The sequence below is a fragment of the Polistes dominula genome, unplaced genomic scaffold (assembly GCF_049000335.1).
Source record: "Polistes dominula isolate Pdom_NZ unplaced genomic scaffold, Pdom_raw_medaka contig_25, whole genome shotgun sequence".
In the NCBI taxonomy this organism is placed as follows: Eukaryota; Metazoa; Arthropoda; class Insecta; order Hymenoptera; family Vespidae; genus Polistes; species Polistes dominula.
In genome coordinates, this window is record NW_028301094.1 from 120,525 (window position 1) to 138,289 (window position 17,765).

General features: G+C 38.9%; 1 protein-coding gene across 2 annotated transcripts; it reads right to left on the reverse strand.

Moving 5' to 3' along the window:
- Window positions 1-245: 245 nt before the first annotated feature.
- LOC107072830 (solute carrier organic anion transporter family member 2A1) lies at window positions 246-16,865 on the reverse strand. 2 transcript variants are annotated; one of them, XM_089176437.1, is made up of 9 exons: window positions 4,187-16,865; window positions 3,683-3,960; window positions 3,406-3,615; window positions 3,044-3,305; window positions 2,833-2,974; window positions 2,292-2,773; window positions 1,970-2,222; window positions 1,451-1,898; window positions 246-1,371 (listed from the first exon to the last, which is right to left on the reverse strand). In XM_089176437.1, the coding sequence occupies exons 2-9, from the start codon at window positions 3,939-3,941 to the stop codon at window positions 470-472; spliced, it is 2,958 nt and encodes a 985-aa protein (XP_089032563.1). In that variant the 5' UTR covers window positions 3,942-3,960; window positions 4,187-16,865; the 3' UTR covers window positions 246-469. The 2 variants fall into 2 exon arrangements, with proteins under 2 accessions (XP_089032563.1, XP_089032562.1); XM_089176436.1 differs by having other exon boundaries at window positions 3,683-16,865.
- Window positions 16,866-17,765: the final 900 nt, after the last annotated feature.

A 17,765-nucleotide genomic window follows, 5' to 3' on the forward strand; every position in this document is an offset into this window, starting at 1 on the left:
TCATTTACTTGATACCTATGTGATTATACAAATAACTATTGTCAAAATGGATTATTTTTATCAAAGAATTACGTTGGTAATCGATGAAAACTAGATTAGTTTTAAAAATAATTCAATGTTTTATGATGAAAGGCGCGACATCCTGATCCTTTCCTAACGTTTCCAAATATTTCCTTAAATATAAATCGTCAACATTTTTTATTGCGAAACAAGATTAAATGAAACAAGGTTAAAACTCACATTCATTTACAATATAATCAATTTTAATTGAACAATAAATATAAAATATAAAATAATAATTTACGACTTGGTGATCGTAAGCAACGAAAGTAAGGACATCTTCTACGAGAGAATAGTTCAATAGAGATCGAAGATAATTCCAGTCCGTGTGCTTGTCTATGTGTGCGCGGATGGATGGAAGGGGGTTGGAGTGGTGGTTGTGGTTGTGGTTTTACGGAACATAAATAATTCACAAATCAGTACAGAGTGTCCCTTTGCTACCCTTGATAGAAGAGTTCTTTGGACTGGGAGTTCCTCGAGGATCGGAGGAGCTTTCCCTCAAACTGCCAAATCCTGAAGAAGCTTGTCCGGAAGAAAGTCTTGGTTGTGTCATAGCTACGAGAGGAACCCCAGTTTTGCCAGCCGATCTGATAGATGCTCGATCATCCTCCAATTGTTCTTGGCTAGAGTTCTTTTCGTATTGGTTTATCAATGATTTCACGTCTTTCAAGAACGGAGAGTTTGGTCCAATAGAGTTGTTAGCACTCGAAGGATAATATTCGACTATTGGAATACCAATTTCATTAAAGTCCCCTTTTTTCAAAGGGCCCGCCTTGGAATACTCAAAGCTACTTGTTTTCGATGATCCATCTTCGTAAGATCTCCAATCCTTTTTTAAAATGTTTCTTAACGATCTTGGATCCCCATATTCGTCTGGATTTGGAAATTCTCCTCGTCTTTTCGAGCTCATAGACGAGTTCGATCTCTCCGTGAATTCATCATAATCCTTACTAACCACCCGTTTTCTTGATCTTGCCGCTACACTTCCAAGATCGCTTTCAACGTCCGAATCAAGTTCTAATGGTTTATAGGCAACCTTAGGGCTAGAATCCTTTTTACTTTCGTCACTGGAACTATCCAATTCGTCTTCCGTTTCGAGAACCATTTGCTTTCTAGGAGGATCCCGTTGAAGTACTTTGTCGTTGCTAGTCCCTCGTCGATCTCCTGGACCTAAAGGACCGTATATTAAAGGACGTTTTAATTCTCCTTCTTCTTCTACATTATCTTCTACTTTTGTCTTAGACTCAGTCGTAAGTTGTAATGCGTCTGTTTCTGTAGTTTTTGATATTTCTTCTGATGTTGGAACGACACCTGAATAATCACAGATAATTATTAAACTATACCGATAAACATTGTAAACTAAAAATATATATTTTCTTTTTCTAGTCACCATTGTTATCAGATTTGGGCACGGTCTCGTTTTCATTGGAATTTATCGAAGGTTGCATTGGCATCAATTCCTGCGACTGAGTCGTGTTCTTTTCGTTTTCGTTAATCGGCCTACCATATATCATTAAATTTTTACAGAAAATCCATACTAAAATCTTAAAAATAATACAGATAGCCAGTAATAAAGTCGTCAAAAAGAATATATAGTTTCCAAGCTTTGGACTCTCATGAAAATGGCATATGGTCCCTTTAGCACCCCAATTTATACACGTTATATTCGCGATCGTTTGATAAAGAATTTTACCAGGTACATTGACGAAAAACGCAACCCACATCATCCAGAATCCTATGCTACTCGCTTTATCTTGTCGATAAACCGATCTGAGATTGATCAATAAATCTCCAACGAAAGTAGATGCGACCAAAGCGTAAGCAAGCAAAGTACCAAACTGAAATAGAATCATTTTGTTTTTAATAAACAAATTAGTTGCATTTGTGAAATAATAATGAAATGCTATACTTCAAAAGCTAGCCATCCAATTTGACAACTGGACGAGCCACAAGGACCTTCCTTGGCGTCCAAGTTTCCCGTTATTTCTTGAACACAACTGCAGTCACTGTAGATCTTAATATTGTCTATATATTCTACGGAAGTGCATCCAGCGTGACAAGGTGTATAAAATGTGTACCTGCCTCTGGTATCGCAGACTGGACGAAAATCTGCATCCTTCGAGCAACGGCAATCTTTGTTGCAATATTGCAACAAATGGATTCTTGCAGAAGAATGAAATATCGTGTTAAAACATATGCTAATTAGATAGGATTAAAGTACGCATACTTACGATCCTTTATTCAGCTCAACGACTGATGGTGAATCGCAATATGTAAAGACCAAAGCAAATATTATGACAGTTGCTAAGACCGTTGCAATGAAGCTGTAACCAGCTATGAACGTCGCTCGAGGTTTAGCTTTGGACAATATCAATCCACAAATAACTATGATCAGTCCAATCAAAATTGGTTTTAATAAATTCAAGATCAATCTGGAATGTAAAGGATCTCCAAATCCGAGCAACATTCCCGTTGGTTTAGGTATGTGATATCTGGATTCCAAAATGATATTCTCGTGTGTCATGAGGTTTAAGAGAGCAGTGGCGCAAAAGGCCGATGCGAGAATGTTGCATATCAGTAATTTGTTAGTCATCAGCCTTCCGAGCATCGCACAAAAATTTGGAGTACCGATTTTATGATCGACTGATCTTAAACGACGCAAAGTTAGCGTACCTGCTCGATCGAGGATCGAAGCAGCTGCCTGTTCCACTACCTATCAAATAAGTACATGTTTTATTTTTATAACTATTGCATGTTTCATAATAGTTTTACCTCGGAAGGTAATCTTCTAGGAAACCATGAGAGTAAGAGACCAGGAATTGTCATGGCTGCTGCAAGAATAGGAAAACCGAGCCACCAAGCACCTATTTGTTCTTGATAAGACTCCACCACTTTCAAATTTTCCGCGTCTATCCTGGGTAAAGAAATACTTTGAATATTTACAAGGCTGTCTAATCAAAATATTCTCTATTTATTTAATTACCGCAGACAACCCCAAGCTAGAACGTATCCCAAAAGTACACCGATGATTTTCACTGCAATAATTATTCCGAAAAATCCTGCTACATGTTGTTTTTTGGTATTGTCATCAAGATAGGATATGCCGAGCGCATAGTAGGCTATATTAGCCATGCCTATCAGAACTTGTACGCAACATAAAACTGCGAGTGTGAAATAGCAGGTGTTATCATCCTCTTCTATTATTATTCTGGAAGCACTGGACGAGCATAATTCTGGACTATCGTCTAAAAAGAAGTTACAGATTCGTCAATTCCACTAGAATTCACACATGAAATGTATTTTACATTTGATTTATATTTGTATAATTGAATTAACAAAAATCACCTGCGTATAGAGACATATGAGTGACGTTAAAGGTTTCTTCGATAACTCTAACTTTATGAGTTAAATGTGGTATTACCAATATCACATAGCCAGCACATTGTAATAATACCAGAGCACCTATCCACGAGGCCCTATGAATTTTGTCACCCCAATATGCAACGACAACACCAAGAAAAAAGGGTGTTAATTCCGACACGACCAAAATCCAATCTGCAATGAAACAAGTACTTGTTCAAATAATTGTTCACATTGATTTGTGCAAATCAGCATCACGTACCAATTAAGTAAGGATCAAATTGAAATCTCCTGGCTATCGTAGAGCCAATAATATAAAAATATGCCGATGAAGCAGCTTGAAGAAGGCCGACCCAACAGATTAATCCAACGAACGTACATCTCGTTGCGAATTTTGCTAATTTTGGACAAGGAAATTGTCTACATCCACAATCCATCGATTGACTGGGTATTGGATTAGCTGGCCCTGACAGACCACCTTCCACTTCAGATCTTACAACTTCTTGAAGATGAATGGTCATTATTTAAAAAGAAGATTTTCTTAAACAAAAAAATTATAAATAAGAGTTTCATTAAACAAATCACACGTGTAGGTGAAAAATATGCTACTGATGAGTCATCGTGAATCACTCAAGAGTTAATTAATTATTTTCTCTTGAAATACTTATTTCTAGTGGCAAATTAAAACGCTATGAATTTTGCGATCGGTTAAACAAAAATGTTAAGTATTTTTCTAGAAGAACCTAATCGTTTTGTTATTAAATACCTGTTTTGTGACTTATCCAACGTCCAACAAAAAAATTCTATTAATCAGAGCAACACTGGTCTCTCTCTCTCTCTCTCTCGTTGTGGTCACATGATGTAATATCAATAAATTTGATTTTTCAATTATTTTGTGGGTATCCTCGTAGGATTTTGTTGAAGTTTTTTTCACGAAGCACAGTTAGGAAAGACTAACGAGAGAACTCGAAGGTGCGGCACTTTGGCTCAACTAACGCGCACGTTATCTCATTACAGATACGCAGTTGAGATATCTTTCGATAAAGGCCGAATGTACTATATGTGTGTGCTATGATAGGAAGAACGTTCTTGTTACTCGTACGTACGACGAATAGATCGAAACTGAGCGCTCTGTGAGACCAAAATTAATCGATAACCGTGAAAAAATGGATGGAAGGCCTATCTTGTCAAATGAGATGGAAATAAGAGACGACGAGAGAGACTTTGGTGAAGATTTTAGCGAGATTCGTGGACCTTTCCTCGTTCATTTTTCTTAGAGGTGTCGGGGATGAATCGAGAGGCGAGCAATTTCTTCGGTCAATGTCTCAGAAAAAAATGAAGAAACACGGGGATAGAGAGGTAAAGGGAAAGAAAGTGGGAGTTGGGAAGGAGTTAGCGTGCTTAAGCATACTTAAGTCGGTGCCATAAGAAAATGACGAATGCTAATTAGCATATGAAAAGCTTCCCAACCTCTCTTTCACCTAGACCGCCTCCATCCTCACTCCAGAGGACAACGATCACGCTCAAACTCGGAGTCGCTTGGCAAGGCGATCACGTTTTTGAATATTAAGGGTGGGATTACACCGTAGGCTTAACGCGCGAAATTTAGTCCGGCGAGGCCACCGCCGCCGGAGGGTACAAAAAATCACCCTTAAGACTCTGAGTAACGGAGTTCGAAGAAGAAAAAGAAGCTTGATAGCTACGAATGTTGCTCTCGTACCGCTATCATGCATCATCTCTTTCTATTCAGGATGAAATATCTTCAAGATGACGCACTCGTTCGTTGACTGATAAAGAAGATAATAAATGCGTTGCTGCTTTTCCGATGAGAAGATCTTTCTTTCAGTTTCTTCTTTCCAAGGTATCAGTGTTCCCTTTGTTTTATTAAAAGGGAAGATTTTGGAGACAAAGAAAAGAAAATAAGTGGAAGGATTAAAAGTTTAATTATTAATATTTATTAGAATTTAAAAAATCTCTGAAGTTAGTAGAGGAAAAATTCTAGGTGGATTTCTCGCCAAGTGGATTGAATATGGCTGATAGCATTCGCGTACGAATGCTATAGAAAGTGGGGATAGTGAACGACGATAGGGATACACATATATATCTCTTTCACTCACCTTCTCTTTCTCTCTCGCGTATCGAGGATGCAGGGCTTTCCATTAGCGGAGTAAGTGACCGTCGCTCGCATTTTCTTTGATGTCAGTTAATTTACTAATAACATCGTTCTATGGTCACCATCCGGGCCACCCTCTAAATATTTGTACCGCCAACATATCGCGACTTGGTCTCATGTAATTGGGCTTCGTTATTATTATTATTATTATTATTATTATTATTATTATTATTATTATTTTTAACGTCAATCGGACAAGGAGTAAAAATCTTTCAAGTTATACGACGACGAGAACAAAGTAATCCATTTAATAAGAAATATTATACGAACAATGACTGCTACCCTCGTTCGAGTTGAATGAACTTAAGAAAATTCTTCTCTACCTTCTTCTCAGGAGTTGTAATCTTTGGCGATTAACGTACGATATAGAAAAAGACGATTGACGTAGAGAGAAAGCTAGGATCAGAAGTGGGAGGGTGGGTTGAGAATCAGGGCGGAAAGCTCGCTCGCTTGGCTGGGTCGACGTGGAGGTAGCGAGGTTCGAGACGATCTTAGCAAAGGATTACGTAGAATTAAGTCCTGGACGAGGGCGTGCCCCCGTAACACTTAATTTTTCCCTCGATTTTTTAATCTCTTGGTAAATATCGTCCACCCCCGCCTACGCTTCTCTACTCGTATACTTTTTTTTCTCTGTACTCTTGGTTCTTGGAGAGAAAGGTTCCACCCCTTATCGCGACCACCGTCTTCCCTCTTTCCCATTCCCACCCCTTTTACTACGGTTTTCCTATCTTTCTCTCTTTTCATTTCTCTGTCTTTCTTTTACCATCGTCAAAGGAGAACCCATTTAAAAACCTCATCAATGCTTAAGCTCCGACGCTACCATAGGAACTAATCCCTCCTATTTTAACGTAGAACAGAAAGAGAGAGAGAGAGAGAGAGAGAGAGAGAAGAAGAAGAAGTGAGTCGGCGGTGTGCGCTTTTAAAAGTAAGACTCCGCCTTTATTAGTAGATACAACAGTTTTATTTCCACCGAAAAAGACGCTGGGTAGGATTCTTTTATTTTCTTCGCTAGCTTCTTAACCCTTTCTTTTCTTTCTTTGCATGTACAGACCTTTGATACTTGTATTATCAGAACTCGTAAAAAGTTTCCTCCTTTTATTTAGAGTCATTGTTTTAATGATCAGAAAAATAATGATTATTCAATGCTTACAATTAGTTGGAGAGTAATTCCATTTCAATAAAATGAATAAAGATACTAAGGCATGCTCGTGTCGAATGGAATTTGTAGAGGGACAGCTTATTCGAGTCGATTTCGACCCGAACTGCGACTGCGGTCAAACGGACGGGGTGTGCGCACGCTCGCGGTTATAATACGCTTTAAACTGTTAATAGAGTACGTCGAGGATGCTTCACCTCGGCTGAATCTCGAGTGTTGGGCTAACACTCGTGGACGGAATTAATCTACACACCAAACGACCGGATGGACGCTGCCCGAGTTGGAAAAACCGTCGACCGTCGATTTTCGTCGCGAGTTTTCCACCCACTCAACGTTGACCTCTACCACCCTTTACAATACGAACATGTTCGAATATGGAACACGCTTCGTCCGAAAGCGATTCGTTCGAGGACTGTTGACCTTTCCATCAGGATAATTAAAAGAGAAAATAAAAAATAAAAAAAACCAACTTCGGAATGGATCATCTGATGGAATCATTTGGAATATCATTTGTATCAATTTTCTAGTTTCCAATCGGATGTCGTTGAAGTTGCAATGCCTAAGGAGAATTTGACGCAAAGATTATTGTTCCTATCCGATATAATAGTTTACGATACCGGTATTGTTTTGAAGCTGCTTTAAAAGGAAAATATAAAATAAGTAAGGTTTCTCTTAGAAAAGAAGTTCCAACGCGATAACGGAGGTTGCAATAAGAAGACCGCGAAGAGAGTGAAGAACGAGAGCTTAACATTACAATGCCCACTCAACACACACAAGCACTTTCCTGTTTCTCTTGCCTATCAACGAGTCGATGAACGAAATATCAGCGAGACTAAGGATTAGAAGTCTTTTATGAATAGCAGATCTTGATGAATCGTCCTATGTTGAATAAAATCTCTATCATCTCTCTCTTTGCGTTCGGTCCAACCGACACTAATGGCTTTTCTCTCGATCTTCGCGAGCTATTTTAAAATAATTAAATTTCAGTAACCATTTACTATAGTAGTCCGATTAAGGAAATACTTGAAACTTATCTGAAGAAAAGAAAGCTTAGGGTATAGAATTTCTATGTTAAAAGAAACACTAAAAGAAAAAAAAGGGGAAAACAATAATATGCAAGTAAGACATTTCGCTACGATATATTTGTTCCTCGCGATTGAAAGAAACGGTGATGCTGGATGGTTGGCAGTGAAGATTTCCTCGACGATTTTTTCAAATAGAAATAAGAGTTTTAAAAATCAACATATGCGCGCACGGCAGATCAAAAGACGCGCGCCCATCGATAATTGGTAGAAATCTTTTCGCTCAATTTTCCCAACCCTAATACCCCTGCCCTGCCGTCGTCGTCGTCGTCGTCGTCGTCGTCGTCGTCGTCGTCTCGTCTTCGTTTGAGGATTATAAGCGTTTCTCCTTGCCAATGGTGCTTGCCAATGGAAAAAGATCGCATATTTATTCTGTGTCTTCGATATCGTTTGATGGAACGGGTATGGGAGGGCTGAGAAGCTCGCTGAGAGTTTGGAGTTTATAGTGGAGAGGAAAGTCGAAGGGTTGGGGTTGGGGTTGGGGTTGGGGTTGGGGGAGGTGTTTGACGCGGTCTGTATCGATAGGACCAAACGAAGCGTTCTCCCACCCTCTCTCTCTCTCTTCCTCTCTCTCTTCCCCTCACAGAGTCACTCAAATGAGGATGTCTTTACTTTGCGCTTTACTTTTATTTATCTCCGTGAAAGACGAAATTCACGGAGACGACTCGAAGACGACCAACTTTTTTTTGCATCAAATGGAAAAAGAAAGGTGGTCCTTTTCCTTTTTCATTTATTATTACGTTTTTCTTTTTTCTTCCTTCGAGTTCCAGACTCTATTTTTCTTTCATCGTTAAGGGAATCGATCAATCATAAATAGCACGTATATCTAACCGCAAGTTGTAATAAGGAATCGATACACAAAGTTACGAAACACATTTCAACTATAATTAATGTTTGAACAAATTTCGTTGAAAGAATTGGATAAACCTCGTAGGACGAACAATAATATCTGTTCTCGATTTTGGTAAGAGCGCTTTCCAAAAGAAAAGATGCAGCGGATGAAACGAAGATAGTAAGAAGAAGAAGAAGCAGAAGAAAAAGAAGGGGTTAACTTCTAATTGTTTTGTTAAATGACGCGCGAGTAAGAATCCCTCGGAGGACTTAAGCCCCAAAGCGAGCGCACTCGGTGGTTTCAGTTCATTCCGTTTTCTCTTTTCTCTTTCCTTCTCTTTTTCCACCCATCCTCCTTTCCACCCCCTATACCCTCCCAGCTACCTTAATTCTTAGCTTTATTCTCTCTTAAGACTCTCTCTTAATTTCTTATTTCTCCCTCCAACGTGCCCCGGTCTTCCTATCCTACCTTTGCAATTTATACTGTAAAAAGAGACAGAAAGAGAGAGAGAGAGAGAGAGAGAGAGAGAGAGAGGCCACTGAATGCCAGGCTTAAGAAGACAATGCTTCGCTTTCAAACGGCGGCTTCGGGGACCTTTCTTTCGCATTAGATACTTTATTCTTTAAACGTGTCCCTCTTCAGCCGTGTAGAACCTTCTTCTTCTTCTTCTGCTTCTTATTTTCTATGTACACAAACATAGATAATAAATATACAGATATATAAAGAACGTAGAAATAAATTCAGTTTATCTTCCTTATTGAGAAAAAGAAAAGCGATGCATGATATCGTCAAGATGGTCGGTTACCTTGCTAAAGCAACCGCTACGAACCGCGAAAATGATTCTATATCTCTCTTGATACACCTAATTGGACAAGTTCTCCGAGAATCTGTAGCGAAATAGAGAAAGAGAGAGGGAGAGAGAAAGAGAGAGAGAGAGAGAGAGAGAGAGAGAGAGAGAGAGAGAACGTTAAAACGAAATGAAAGCTCTCAACCTAGATGAAAAGAGATAGAGAACCGAATGGGTGGTAAAGAGGAGAAGGCTGTTGATGCTCGTCGATTTCTGATGACCATCCACGAGCCAACCATCGGCTGGTAATGGCCACTTTGAGGGCCCACCATAAGCTTTCCCAAAGAGACGACGAACCCTTGCCCTAAGTGGTCTTACACCGACGTTTCAACGAGGTAGATACTTACCTATCCGCAATATAATGACCACCTGGCCTTTTGCCCCTTCGCAGCGTCGTCCTTTTCTCTTTAGACTTGATGTTTCCTTTCCTATCTCTCTATTTATCCTTCTTTATCTTTCGATTTTTGCTACGCCCTGAATATGTAGCGTCTTTCTCTTTAATTAAACGGATACTAATTATCGATGTTCTCCTTGTCACGATCCCAAAGGAAACTCAAGAAACCGAGCTGCAGAACTTTCGATTGGAAAAAAGTCAACAAAACTTTACGCTTCCTTTTTTCTTCATGACTTTCATCTCATTTTGCTCCATTCGTTATTAATTGTAATTTCTTTTTTTTTTTTTTTTGCAAATGATGATCCAAATTGAATCGAAGACAATCGAAGACAATTGAAGAAATGTTTAAAGGAGGAGGAGGAGGAGGAGGAGGAGGAGGAGGAGGAGGAAGAGGAAGAGGAAGAGGAAGACGAAGTCTCGACTTTGGATAGGGTGCAAGAGAAGATGGAAGAACGCGAAGGGCTGGAGAAGAGAGAACGCGGGTCGGCAGAAGTACCCCGGAACAGGGGGGTTTCAGAGGCTAAATGGAGCCATGGCAGAAGCAAGGGTTAACTCAATAGTGCTCTAAGTGAATTACTTATCGCGTACACCCAGTATACAGACTAGATGCGTTCAGCTATAGCTCGTGGATACTCAGGGCCGACCCTATATACCTTTTTCTCTTATATTTAACGCATATACATACGTTTTAATTAGTAGATACTTTTACGCGATGCTTTTAGAAACACTCATTTTGAGTTTTTCTCTTTCGCGTAACAACATTTAATATACCGTGCAAGCTAATCGCGTTATCGAGCGGTTTCATCGATATGAAGGTGAGCGTCCAGCTAGAAATTTTCATGTTTCATTAAAAGCTCGACAAAGGAATTGTCAATAAAAATTGATGAACCGATAGGTCACACATAATTTTATTACAACGCCAAATTGTATAGGAAAATCTTTTATTTTGTCGTATGCCATGAAAATTGTTCAAAGTAGAAACTACAAAAGAGAGGATATTTCAAATAAAAACTAATCATTAAATAAATCTAACAGAGTATCCTAAGATGAAAAAATTGAAATAGTTTGAAAGAGAAGATTCTTGATGTTACTCTTAGGAATAAGCGATCATTTAATATTGTCAAGAGACGATATCGAATAGAGTTGACGGCCCTGCCTAGGAGAGAGAGAGAGTAGCGAAAGGATGCAAGCAGGTTATGGCATTCCAGGGGAACCCTTAGAAGGCCTTCTACCAGCAGGATCTTTGATGGACGCAGCCTGGCTGCTCAAGAAAATTCAGTTAGTCCGCAGCTTTGTGTCCTGTCGCGAATCGACCGAGCGAGAAAGAGCGCTCTACACGAGGCTGAAAGGGGTGGAAGAGAGCTAGTGCTCGGACGGATGTCTCCGCTCCCAACTTAATTAGCCATCGCTACCTTAATTACCGCCTGATATTGCCCGGGGTACAATTAGCGCAATTAGTTCCAAGAAAGTCTTGCATTTTCTTTCACCTTGCTCTTTCTTATATTTTTTCATACGTCAGATAGATATGCCTACGACAACACTTTATTCTTCCTTATACTTTTTCATATTTATATTATACTCGAATCATTTGTAAAACTTGACGAACTTTTAATCGATCAGATTTATCGAATGACGAATCAAAAAATGTGCTTCGTAGAAAATAAAGTGGCGTTCATTCGAAGATACCGAACAAGAAGAACAAGAAGAAGAAGAAGAAGAAGAAGAAGAAAAAGAAGAGGGTGGGAAGGGAAAGACGAGAAGAAGGGGGTAGTTGGCATAGGCGGCCAGCAAAAGGGGTGTGCTCGCATAATGTTCCCGGCACGGCATAATAATTCAGAAATTTGCATGTACGCGGGCTAACTCCTCAAGTAGGTTATCTATGCTCGAAACTTTTCCACTTGATATATAACGTATCCGAGGCTGGCTTCGTACTACATCTTACGTCCACGTGTTCCTTCTCTTACTCTCTCTCTTTCTCTTTCTAGAAAAGCAAAGGGATGGGTGCTCTCACAAGTGGACGTTACAGAGGAAGCAAGAAGTTGTTGTAAGAGAACACGCCTGTTGGAAGCTTCCAGACATCTTATCTTCAACGAATTCGTATTATGCGTGCAACGAGCACCAAGAGAGGAGGTCGGGTGTATCTCTTCAAGATATTTATTTAACGAGAAACGAGTATAACGCGATAATTTAACGAGTTATAGGTATTTTAAAGGTATCTTATCGATTACCACGTTAATTTTACCAATAAAACATGATATGTATGTATGGAGTAGATTTAGTTGAAGGATTCATTCCTTGTCATCGATCATGAATTAGCCCTTTCATCCTAAATTACTAAATACTCGGTCGTAATACATAGCAAATCTGACGAACACGTTGAATATCGCTTAATGTTTAATCCATTCTAGTTTCCAGTAGTATCCTCTTCGTGACGATCGTTTAAGCAGCTTGTCATAGTTTGCCATATAGGCCATATAGGCCATATAGGCCTGGCAAGTACACACATCCCCCCGATCATAGCACATACGAAAGGAAATTAGGAGTAAGGTTTATCAGGGATGTGTCGCATATGATATAGAACGAAGAGTTTCTCATATCGAGTAAAGCAATAAAGAGAGAGAGAGAGAGAGAGGAAGAAGGTCCTAATCCAAATTACAAAACCTCATCTTGCCTTTGAAATCGGTCCTATGCTTTCTCACAACTTTGACGTGAGATGTTCCGTGTGTGTTCATCATGGATGCTTTGCGAAATGAAATCCGTAGGGCAGACGATATGCTTTGGTTCGTCCTTTCTAATTGAGAGAAAGTTACTAATCCAAATATTATAGCGTCTCTCTCTCTCTCTCTCTCTCTCTCTTTCCTTCTCTATCCCTCTTTGTAGCATTTGCCTTTGAAATCGAGTTGCTTGGTCGACTCTGCTGCATACGAGTTTAGAAACATGAAGCCGGTTAAATCGATAAGAGGTGCAAAATGATGAGAAAGATCGAAAGAAGATAGAAATCTAAACCAGATAGGTGCATAAATTAAATAGACATTTCGTGTTAATGAACTCTCGAGTATGCTTTTATTCTGATTCTTCTTTGGGTAGAAAAGCTTTTTGCTAACGTTTACTTTTCTGTTACGGTTATTTATTTGAAGAGATTCTTATAGATTCCTATACCATTAGTGAGCTCCGGTATTATTATATTATATTCTAACGTGTGAAAGTATATATCTTTGATTTTATATGTAAATATATAACGATAAATTTGGCAAGAAAAAATGGTTAAAATAACGTTACAAAACATAAATTGCGTCTAAATGTTCAATGACATATGAGACTTAGAATCTAATCGCGTTATCTCTTTTTCTCCTTCTCTCAATACTAATCAACTCTGTTACTTTAACGAAACGTTGCCATCCTCAAAGAGATTTTGAGTCTCTGGCAAAGGGATTATACTAGCTGAAACTTCTATCGCGAGTTAGAATTTAGCGACGGAAAGCTATCGTAGAAACCATGGACGTGAATTTATTGAATGAAGCTGTATCAAATTTCGCAATCGCGTTCGTCGAGCCAAACTGTATACAAGATAAAACATAGGTAACTACGATCAAATAGAAATCCGATGGAGAAATGATTTTCAGAGAGAAAGAACTATCAGGTAGGAGAACTGTCGATCGATAAATATTTAATACAAAGACCAATTTATTCGTTAATCATTTAAGAAATTTATATTATACGTTGTTTTTATTGGAAACGTTTCATATCAAGATAGAAATCAAAGCGTTTTGTTTGGAGTGTTTGAACCACCATGAGAGCTTCTTTTCCTCCCAGAACAATTTCAATGTACATATTTTTTCCATAGGTAACTCAAATGCATACATGTTGCTATATGTATTATAAAAAAAAAAAAAAAGATTGTTTCGTTTTGGAAAGAGGTCGCGTATTTGATGCGCGAATGTAGTCAAGCATGTACTCGCGTTCGAGCGCTTCTGTTCAATCGAGCGATAAAAGGATCGGTTTCGAGATGAAGAGAAGTGGAGTAGTAGGTAGTCAAAAATATTGCTATCTCGCGAGGAACGTAGGATACTTTTTACCGCTTTTTCTTTAAAAGGTTTTATGCATGCACCCTCCCCCCCCTCTGTACTACGTAAGGTTCTACGCACCTACGCCCGCACATACGCACGCACATAAACCTCCCACGAGGCGTCGTAAAGCTGAATTTATTAACACCGGGAACGACGGTAAGATTTGCCAAATGGTATTCAATTTGTACTGTAACGTTTCAGAAGGAGCACATGCCCGACAGATTCCGTCGGTGCTTTCGTAGAAACATCATTATTATTATCAGAGTATGCTTTCCAACTGTCTTTTTATTATCTATTTCTTTTTTCCCCATATCTACATTTAGATAGATGATAATTTAGTTTACCTGTACATGCGCGTTTGATATTACTCTTATAGTTTGCTTAAGTGTTTGTTATAAATATCGTATGATCGGTTTCGATTTAAAAGGCTAGAATGCCTTTCTCGAATGCAAATCATTGCGGAAAGTGCAGTGTACGTGGAGTCTTCTCCTGGTTTTCTCAAACGTCGATGCTGCGATCGGATTGGAGAATGGAAGGAAGCCTCGGAGATGTTCGCGGACGAGGATATTCGAATGCATTGCGCGGGATGCTCGTAATTTCCCCGGGTAAGCTTCAGCAAATTAGCTCCGGGCATACGTTACCCTCGCCTTAGTCCTTCCTTTCCTACACCCCTCCCTCCCTTCTCTACTCTCTTTTCTGCAAACGTACAGATGGAGGAGAAAGAGGAGAAAGAGGAGGAGAAGGTTGGCGCGGATAGGACACCGGTCTTCCAAATGTCTACGTTATTCTCCATCCTTCGTGTAGGTGAGACGGGAGGGGCAAGGCTCGGCTACCGCCTTGGAAAAGCTCCAAGAGAAAAGAGAGTCCAAATAGTAGGAAACAGAGAGAGAACACCTTACTATGCTTTACCAGACAGACAGACAGACGGATAGAAAGAGAGAGGGAGAGAAATAGAAGGAGATATCTCTCGTTCCTGGAAGGCGTAACGAGAAAGCTCCGCCTGCAAGCTCATCGGTACACGCCCAGGGAGTGTAGCTTTGCCACCCACCAGACGAACCTGGAAAACACTTTGGCTACCACCACGATAACGTAAACCCCCTCCATCGGTTCTCTCTTTCTCTCTCTCTCTCTCTCTCTCTCTCTCTCTGTCGTCCTTTCTATCCCCGCTTGGCCAGCAATTCCTTTCTCCTCTTCCTATTCCCTTCTCCTCATTCCACTCCTTTAGCACGCGACTTGGGTAGGAGAGTCGCAAGTTCGAAGCGCTTTGCACACAGATTGCATCGGAGGCATCCGCGGATGCAATCGTTACCCCACTGTCGCCTACCTTTTCTACCCCTTCTAACTCCCCCCTAGCTAGAATTCTCTTCTTCCTATTCGTAGCTTCCACGTAGCCTTCCACGTAGCCTTCCACGTAGTCTTCCACGACAGCACCTCTTTACTCTGATCCGCAAGCGCGCGCGCCAGTGTGAGTGGATTTGTCGAGCTGCTATGGCTGCATAGAAACCAGCACCAGTCTACCTACCACCCTGAAACTTCCTTCTTCGATCCTTTCCTTAACTTATCCAAGTTTCTATCTAAAACCCACCTTCCTGAACGTTGAACAACGTTAAAGCACGTGGACGCCTTCTCCTTTGAGAGATTTATACTTTCGCAATCTATGTCAGCTTCTTGGCTAACTTAATGCTGCCAATTAATGTTTGGCATGTATAATGATACTTTTATCCTGATAGAAATTTCTTTTTGATATTCTTTTCGAGAACATAGGACCATACGTGATCGCGATATAAGCGCGATTAAATTTGGGCGTCGTCGTGCGCATTTTCGTACACATTCTCCATCGGAAATCGGATTTGATGAGTGTAAAACGTTGTAACGTTGAACGAAATCTCTCAAAGAATAGTGAATCCGTCGGGCCGAATCTGTTTAAAGCTAGAGCTTTTTGCAAACATATCATTATTTCCAAAGTAAAGGTAAATCTTGTGAAAACAAAGTAGGTATATGCGAACATTGACGACAATTAATGTAATACAACACGTAATACGAAAACAGTAATCATAAGATTAACATATATCTTTGCTCGGATACTACAAATAAATCTATACTTCTCTACCACATCATTTTTATTGACTTTTCTTTCACTTCATTCCTTGCTGTGATCCAAACCTATGCAACATCATTCATTCGTATAAATTCTTAATTAAAAATGACGTAGACTCCCCTCTCTTCCGGTACGTTAAATATTAAATCGTATTAAGATACGGTTATCCAACGGAAACCGGAAATGATAAACTACAATGTCATCGTCGGTATATCACTTTGTTCCTTGCATTTTTAACTGTTAATATGAAAGTATAGAAAAATAAATATTTACAAATAAATAAACTTAGGACTGCACACACGCATAGTCTCGTATGCATACGTAAATCTAATGGAAATGATAAATGTTATTGCGCTACAAAATGTTATTCTTTTGAATGTGTAGCATACATGATTACAAATTTAAATCCTATTGTAACAAATGCAAATATAGTTTTAAATACATATGTAAGTTTAACCTTGTTTTACATAAAACAGCTTAACATATAAATCGCATGCATAATAATGAGCCTTCAATTTTGTAAATCCGTTTTAGCAATTGTACCTTTGGGGATAAATACATATTCTAAAAGAATAGCGAGAATGAGAATACATTTTTCATTAGACTTTGAAACGATGACAAAAAATCAATAAATGTCTATATGTAGTATAAAGACCTATATATATATATATATATATGGTGACCGAGGAATAATAAAGATTTGACTTGCTTGGTATGCCATCATGTGTTTAATACCATTAATTAACCCTTTGCGGACTACCGTTGCATATATATGTTCTGCGTAAACCATCAATTTGGCCGAGTAACTCATATATGCGTTTGGCTGAAACAACTGATGACAAACAACCTCTGTCCACTATTATTTACAAAATGTTATATAATCCCTAAAACGAAGAAGAAACTTATTACGGAAACATCAAATGTAGAAGGTGAGAATAATATGATAAATAACAATATGTGCTGAGTTCAGAAGATTCGATAAAAAATATTCATATTATAGTTTTGGAAACACACTTAGAAGTTGTTCATGGTCGAGAAATAATTAAAACCTAACATTGGCATCATTTGAATGAAACAGATTCTGGGATCAAAGTTAATATATATTCGAACTATACTCGTTAGTCATTAATCGTTACTCGTACGCGTTAAGATAATATATCTAGAATTTTATACCTTGGATTTCTATGAACGAAAATTGCGCTTAAGCCGAAATATATAGCTGACAATTTTAATTGACTATTGCGAAAACGATTCGGCTCAGTGGAACGCTTAGCTTTGAACCGTCCCATTTGCAAAGGGTTAATTGTCTCCGATTATAATCCGATGTCAAAAAGCCACTAACCAAATACCCAACGCCGCGCGTTAATTCGTACACGATTCTTTGATACGAATCATTTATAGTCTTTCGGAGTTAGAATTTTCTATGCAATCGGTGTAATGAATCATTTTGGATATTAACTTTAATATAATATTTTTATGTAACAATGATATTTTTGATAGTTCTCAATCGTGTGATATCTTTCAAAGCAGTCTCCAATATGAATCATTTATCTAAATAACATTTGAAATAAAATTTCCGCCAGAGAATCGATTATATTATTTAGAAGAGATTGTAAACTCGATCGTTGCGCCTAAGCTAGGACGATCGTGGAGTCGGTCTAAGAAGAAAGTGTTGCAGATGCACAGGTGCAATAGA